Source organism: Neopelma chrysocephalum, unplaced genomic scaffold (genome assembly GCF_003984885.1).
Source record: "Neopelma chrysocephalum unplaced genomic scaffold, ASM398488v2 Primary Assembly neopelma1_114236, whole genome shotgun sequence".
Lineage (NCBI taxonomy): Eukaryota > Metazoa > Chordata > Aves > Passeriformes > Pipridae > Neopelma > Neopelma chrysocephalum.
Genome location: NW_020928631.1, coordinates 1 through 7,359, shown reverse-complemented (window position 1 = coordinate 7,359; position 7,359 = coordinate 1). Strand labels below are relative to the sequence as shown.

Below are 7,359 nucleotides of genomic sequence, written 5' to 3'. Positions count from 1 at the left end.
TGGGGCCCCCCGTGAGCAGGGGGGCCAGGACGGGTGTTGGGGGGGGGTCTCTGCAGCTCCCAGGAGGCGAATTCCAGAGGGAAATCCACTGGCTGGGCCTTTCCTGGGGTTGGTTAAGGATTAAACAGCTCTGTCACTGTTTAACCCGGGCGGGGGCAGGGGGGCCCTCCCGGCCATGGCAGCCCCAGCCCAGCCACGGGTGTGTTTGTCCCTCCCCCCTCCCCATTCCCAGGCTCCTGCTTCCTGCCTGGAATGACCCTGCCCTTGGCCTCGGGGCAGGGGGCCCCCTATTTATTCTATACTATGTATAAACCCAACGGCCGGGGCGGAGTAAAGGATGGAGCATGTGGAATAAAGGATGGAATGTGTGGAATAAAGGATGGAGGGTGTGGAATAAAGGATGGAGCGTGTGGAATAAAGGATGGAGAATGTGGTTCCTCTGTGTCCCTTGGGACATGGGGTTGGGACACAGGTCCCGTGTCCTGCTCAGGGTCAGTGGGATCAGGAATTTTACCCTTCAGGCAAGTGGTGGGAGGGGAAGGGAAAAGGGATGGGGAAAGAAAAAGGAAAAGAAGGGGAGAGAAAGAGGAAAGGAAAGGAACATTCTGGTTCTTAGGAGATGGAGCTGAATCTGATGGAAAAGGAGGAATCAAACAGACAAGGGGAGTAGAGAGGAAGGGAAGGGGAGGGAAAGGGAAGGGGAGGAAAGGGGAAGGCAAGGGATGTTCTGGTCCTCAGGAGATGAGGCTGGATCTGACGAAGAGGAGGGAACCACACGGACAAGGGGAGTAGAAAAAAACAACCAATGTACAATCCTCAAATATACATCCCGGGGCTTCCAAAGGATCCCGGGGGAGCCGGGACACACCCGGCGTCCAGCTGCTCTCAGTGCAAGTCCGTGTGTCCCCGGCGGTGGCACGGACACGGGGACAGCCCTGCAGTGGGTGGGGTGACGGTGCCAGTCTGTCCTTCCCTGGGGCACCATCCGGGCACCCCCCCGGCATGGGGGTCACCGCGGGGGACCCCTCTGTCCCCACACCTTGCTGTCCCTCAGCGTCCTGGGCTCTCCCAGCCCTGCGTGGCCGCGGCCACCCCCGGGGGGCAGAGGGGACAGTGCCCAGCCCCGTGGCCGTGGCTCGTCCCTCCCTGAGCTGCCTCGGCGAAGTTGGGGGGGGGTCTCTCACACGGCGGCGGCGTCGGGCCCGGCCAGGCCCAGGTACTCGGGGTTCTCAGCCGTGGGTGTCACACCGGGGCCGCCCTCGGGCCCCCCGCCCTTGGGGGGGTCCTGGTTCCAGTAGTAGGGGTTGTCGAAGGCCTGGCTGAAGGGCCCGGGGGGCGGTGCCAGGTACTCGGGGTTCTCCACGGCGTGGCTGAAGGGCCCCGGGAACGGGAGCTTGGGGTCCTTGATGAGCCCGTTCTTGCCCTGGTGCCCCTTGGGTTTGTCCGGCGGGGACGGGGGCGCGCGGGGGGGACGCTCCCCGGCCTGGTTCACGTACTCTGCGGGGCGAGAGACATGTCAGGGACTCCCTGAGGGGGACGGGAGAGGCAGACACACCCTCCCCACCCACCTGAGGGTCCCATCGTGCCCTCCCTACCTGGCATGGTGCTGTGGGGGGCTGCGGCGGTGAAGCCCTCGGGGTCCTCGCTGTCCTCGGCCACCAGCCCGGTGGGATCCTCGCTGTACCGGGGCAGGGGGCCGGGCTCCCGCCCCGGGGGGCTCTGCAGGGCCGCCTTGACCCCCCCATCCCCCTCTGGCACCTCGGGCACAGGGCTCTCCGGCCCCTCCACCAGGCCCTGGGCGGGGAAGGGGAAGGAGGACAAGCCCTCGCCCTCCTCCACCTTGGCCGGAGACTCCGTCGTGCTCTGGGAGTGGGAGAAGACACGGAGTCACCCCAAGGACTGTCCCTGTCCCGTGGGGTCACCCCACGGCTGTGCCAGGAGCGGGGGGGTCCCTCCCTGCCCCCAGCCCACCCTCGTACCCGCATGGAGGAGATGCGGCTGCGGTAGGTGGTGGAGGTGTCGGCGCTGAAGAAGCCGTGGTGAGGCACCAGGTACTCCTCGGCGTCCACCAGGTCGTCCATGTCCTCCTCCTCCAGCAGCGCCCGGTAGAAGGTGCTGTCCATGGAGCCCGGCAGCCCCACCAGGTCATTCTGGGGGGGGGACACACGGGTCAGTGCCCACCCCGGGGTGCTGGCAGGGGCGACAGGACCCCCGGGGACCCACAAACCTGGATGACCACGAAGCGCTGGGGGTCCCGGGCCATGCGGGAGAACTCGGTGACCAGCTCCCGGAACTTGGGCCGGCACTCGGAGTCGATCATCCAGCCTGGAGAGCAGGGCACCGTCAGGATGCACCGTCAGGGCCCCCATGTCCCTGTCCCCTCCTTGTGATTGTGTGTCCCCGTGCTGCTCCCATGTCCCCTCCCTGCGTCCCCTGCCTGTACATTTCACCATGACCATGTGTCCCCATGGTGTCCCCGTGTCCCCATGGTGTCCCCATGTCCCCTGCCCGAATGTTTCACCATGACCATGTGTCCCCAGGGTGTCCCCGTGTCCCCACGGTGTCCCCATATATCCCCTGCCTGCACATGTCACCATGATCATGTCCCCATGCTGTCCCCTGCCCATACATTTCACCATGACCATGTGTCCCCATGGTGTGCCCGTGTCCCCTGCCCGTACATTTCACCATGATCATGTAGACGTCGATGGTGCAGATGGGCGGCTGCGGCAGCCGCTCCCCCTTCTCCAGCAGGTCCGGGATCTCCCGCGCGGGGATCCCGTCGTACGGCTTCGCCCCGAACGTCATCAGCTCCCACACGGTGACACCTGGAGGGGGCAGGGGCGGGGGTGGGGGTGAGCAGCGCCCTGGGGACCCCCCCTGCACCCCCAGGGGTGGGACACCCCAAGGTACCGTAGCTCCAGACGTCGCTCTGGTGCGTGAAGCGCCGGCGGAGGATGGACTCCAGCGCCATCCACTTGATGGGGACCTGGCACAGGGAGGAGGGGGAGGTGAACGGGGCTGGGGCTGGGGGCTGGCTGGCACCCAGGGGGCACCACGGTGCCCTCACGCTGTCCCTGTGCCCCCACCTTGCCCCCATCAGCGTGGTACTCGGTCTCGTCGATGTCGAGCAGCCGCGCCAGCCCGAAGTCCGTGATCTTGACGTGGTTGGGGCTCTTGACGAGAACGTTGCGAGCGGCCAAGTCCCGGTGCACCAGCCTCACCTCCTCCAGGTAGCTCATCCCCTGCGGGTGGCACGTGTCTGGCTGTCCCTGGCCCACCCCAGGACCCCCACCCCGGTCCCCCCAGAGCCCCCGTCCTACCTTGGCGATCTGCACACACCAGTTGAGCAGGTCCTGGGAGCCGATGTGGTCCTTGTTCTCCCGCACGTAGTCCAGGAGGCAGCCGTAGGGCATCAGCTGCGTCACCAGCTGCACCGTGGAGGTCAGGCAGATGCCCAGCAGCCGGGACACGTAGGGGCTGCCCACCCCTGCCATCACATAGGCCTCCTGTGGGCAGGGGGGGTCAGGGTGGGGGTCAGGGTGGGCAGGGGGCCGCTCCTGGCCCCTGTTCCCTCCCCGCTGGCGCCGCTGCCACACTCACGTCCAGGATCTCCTTGTTGGCTTTGGGCGACGTGTTCTCCCGCAAGACCTTGATGGCCACCGGGATCTTCACGCTCTCCCCGTCGGGGATCCAAATACCCTGAGGGGGGGGACACACAGGTGAGGGGGGTGTGGAGCAGGGAGGATCCCACCCCACCCCAGTGCCCCCCAGCCCTCACCTTGTAGACGGTGCCGAAAGCACCAGAACCCAAAACTTTCACTTTCTTGAGCTCGGTCTCCTTGAGGATCCGCATCTGGGCTTGGTTGGGCAGGGCCCCGCTGGGCGTCAGCGGCTCCACCAGCTGCAGGGCACACAGGGGTGAGGGGGGCCGGCTCCTGGCACCCCCTGGGCGCTGGGGGGGTCCCCCCCTGCCCCCCCGGGAGGCCCCACCTCGGTCTCCTGCAGCAGGCGCCTCATGGTGTGCTTGCGCTCCTGCTGCCGCCGGCGCTTGACGCAGATGACGGTGATGAGGAGCAGGACGATGACCAGCAGAGCCCCCACCACGCCGGCGATGATGGACGTCACCTGGCTGGGGGGCAGAGGGGGCATTGGGGGCGGGATGGGGTGATGGGGGACCCCGAGGGGCGGGGGTCAGGGTGGGACAGCTCATCCGCGCTCCTACCTCGGCTTCTGGTCCACGGGACACCCGTCCTCATCCCGGATGGTGCACCTGGGGACACAGCGTGTGGCACCCCGCTGTCAGCACCCCCCTGCTGAGAGCTGTGACCCCCCTCCCCTGCCCAGCCAGGGATCCCCCGACTCACGAGTGGGTGCAGTTGGTGGGGCAGAGCTGGCACACCCCGTCCTCGTCCGGGTATTTCCAGACGGGCACGAAGGAGGCGTCGGCCTTGACCCCACTGGGGCAGCGCCGCACGCACTGCTGGGCGTCCTTGTAGTGGGCACAGGCCACGCACTGGTCCGGCTCCTGCGGGAATTTGGGGGGGAGTTGAGGCACCCAGGGGTCTGGGAACACCCCCTGTCCCACCCCTGGCTGTGTGTTTTCCCTCCCCTCACCGATCCGAAGCAGGTCTCGGTGCCGTTCTGGGGCTGGCACTCGGGGTGGCACGGCAGGCACCGCGTCCCGTTGGCGTGTTCCCGGACGGCTCTGCGGGGAGAAGGCACAGGGATGGGGTCCTGGACCTGGTCCTGAGCGGGGGGGGGGGGAGGGCTCTGTTTGCCATTCCCAAGGGTCTCCACTCACCCATCCAGGAGGTTGCAGGAGGCCACGCACTCCTGGCCGCGCAGGAACCGCTCGCAGGCCACGCACTGGGTGGGTCCGGGGCCCCAGCAGTGCCCGTGGGCGCAGAGGTGGAAGCAAACCAGCCCCTCGCTCTCTGCAGGGAGGGCACCGTCAGCACCAGGGGGTCCATCAGCACCGGGGGGGTCCGTCAGAGATGGGAGGGGGGTCCACCCTCTCCCCCCACCCCCCCAGGCACCACTTACCACACTGCTCGGGGGGGCTTGTTGTGCGTCTGGAAGAGGCGCTGGCGGGGGTTGCGGAAGATGCTGTCCCAGGGCACCTTCTGGAGGAAGCAGAGCTGGGGGTTGTGGTGGACGAGCACCATCCCACTGCTGATCTCCTGCAGGGCCCGCAGCCCCAGCGCCTGCACCGCCAGGTCCCGCAGCGTCAGCGAGTAGGCGCCGCTGCCGAGACACCCACGGGTCAGACACGCAGCCCCCCGTGTCACCTCGTGTCACCCCATGTCCCCCTGTGTCACCCCGTGTCCCTGTGTGTGTCCCATCATGTCCCCCCTGTGTCCTCCCATGTGTGTCCCCCCATGTAGCCTCACGTCCCACCATGTCCCCTCATGTCCCCTTGTCCGTCCCACCGTGTTCTCCCTGTGTCCCCCCATGCGTCCCCCCCTCCATGTCCCCACTATGTGCCTCTCCTGTGTCCACCCCGTGTCCCCTCACATCCCCCCATATCCCTGCATCCCCCTGTGTGTCCCCTCCATGTGTCCCCTCATGCCCCCCAATGTCCCCCCATGTCCCCGTCCCCCCTCACTTGTGCAGGACACGGCCCCGGATGACCCGCAGGTTTTGGAAGACTCCCAGGTCCTTCATCTCAGGTGGCCAGGCAGCGATGTAGAGGAAGCCTGAGGGGAGCTGGGTGTCACCACCCCTTGTCCCCCCCCAGATCTGACCCCCCCAAGCCCCCCAGCCCCCCAGTTCTCACCCGTCAGCTCCTCGAGGCTCTCAAAGATCCGCAGCAGTTTGGGGTCCAGGGGTGGTGTGTTGGTGCTGGGATCCCTGGTAGGGACAGGAGGGAGGTTGGGGGGGGTCCTGGCAGGGTTTCCAGTGAGCTCAGGGAGGGGGGAACGAGGTGATGAGGTGCTTACCCAGCGAAGGTCTCGGGCAGGAAGGCCAAGCTCCCGAAAATCTTGGTGCAGCCGGAGAAGTGCTGGATGTTGGAGGCATTCACGGCACGGACACCCTTGAGGAAATCCACTCCCAGCCCGTAGCACACTGGTGAGGGGGGGGCACAGCAGGGCTGGGGGGGCTCTGCCAGGACCCCCATCCCCCCAGAACACTCACTGCTCCAGTCCTGCCAGCCACGGAGCCACCCCACACACCCCTGGGGTCCCCAGAACTTCACCGGGGGGCTGCTCACCTGCACCTCTGGGGTCCCCAAAGCCCCCACAGGTCCCTGGAGGGTTTCCACCAGCACCCCTGGGGTCCCCAGAGCCCCCCCAGCCCCCGGGAGTCCCTGCTCACCCTCCGGGCAGGGTTTGCTGCACTTCTCACACTTCTGGACGTTGTTGACCGTGACCTCCTGGCTGTTCTGGGGGCACACGAGGGTGCAGGACCCCACCTCCGTGGCAAGGTAGTTGTCTGGCGGTGGGGGGGCAGAAGGGGGGGTGTCAGGGTGGTGCTGGCTCCCCCTGGCCCCCCCTCCCCTCTGAGTGTCACTCACAGGGACACTGGGTGACACAGCTGGCACCGAAGGTGTAGCGCCCGTCGGGGTTGGGCATCGACTCGAAGGTGTCCGAGTTGTAGATGACGAGGGGGGGACAGTGCAGCTCGCAGATCCCGCTCCTGTTGAAGTTCAGGCACGCCTGGGAGGGGATGGGGGGGGAGAACGGCCGGTGTGAGACCCCTGCACCCCCCCCGGGGGCCCCCAGAGCCCCCCTCCCCTGCTCACCAGGCAGTCGGAGTGCTTGGGGCCGGTGCAGCCGGCGGCACATTGCTCGTGGCAACAGTCCGTGGGCTTCGTGCCCTTGCACCGGGGGCAGCCGTGGCAGATGCTGTTGGTCACTGCGGGGGGCACACAGGGGCACGATGGGCATGGGGACCCCCATGGCTCCCCCCTCCCCCGGGCCACGTGGGGGTCCCTGGGATGAGGGGCTGGAGGGGAGAGGTTCCCGTGGTGGGGATTTGGGAGGTCAAGTGGGGATCCCCCAGGGCAGGGATTTTAGGGGTCTCTGGGGTAGGGATTTGGGTGCCAAGGAAAGGTCAATGGGACAGGGATTTGGGGCGTAAGCTGAGCCACCCTGGGCAGGAATTCTAGGGGTTTATGGGGCAGGGATCTGGGGCCAGGACTTAGGTGGCACGTAGGGGTCAGTGGGACAGGGATTCGAGATTGCAAGCCGAAGGACCGGGGAGTCTACTGAGGGCAAGATTTAGGTGGCAAGTAAGGATCTGTGGAGCAGGGATACGTGGAGGGAAGGAAAGGGGATTCCCAGAGATTTTGGGGGTCCCTGGGGGGGGGTCAGAGCCACTGTGGGCTCCGCACTCACAGGTCTGGCAGTCCCGTGG

At 66.8% G+C, this 7,359-nt stretch overlaps 1 protein-coding gene across 1 annotated transcript; it reads right to left on the bottom strand.

Annotated features, from left to right (window-relative positions):
* Window positions 1-996: 996 nt before the first annotated feature.
* LOC113962162 (receptor tyrosine-protein kinase erbB-2-like) lies at window positions 997-7,356 on the bottom strand (the record flags this gene model as incomplete). Its single annotated transcript, XM_027672962.1, is given in 24 exon segments — window positions 997-1,497; window positions 1,596-1,863; window positions 1,980-2,150; window positions 2,228-2,325; window positions 2,682-2,828; window positions 2,914-2,989; window positions 3,090-3,245; window positions 3,324-3,509; window positions 3,604-3,702; window positions 3,782-3,904; window positions 3,994-4,132; window positions 4,226-4,273; window positions 4,368-4,528; window positions 4,618-4,708; window positions 4,805-4,937; window positions 5,047-5,062; window positions 5,064-5,247; window positions 5,609-5,699; window positions 5,780-5,853; window positions 5,943-6,069; window positions 6,319-6,435; window positions 6,518-6,659; window positions 6,746-6,858; window positions 7,341-7,356. Coding segments are annotated over 24 exon segments (3,093 nt in total), but the record flags the coding sequence as incomplete, so codon positions are not given.
* Window positions 7,357-7,359: the final 3 nt, after the last annotated feature.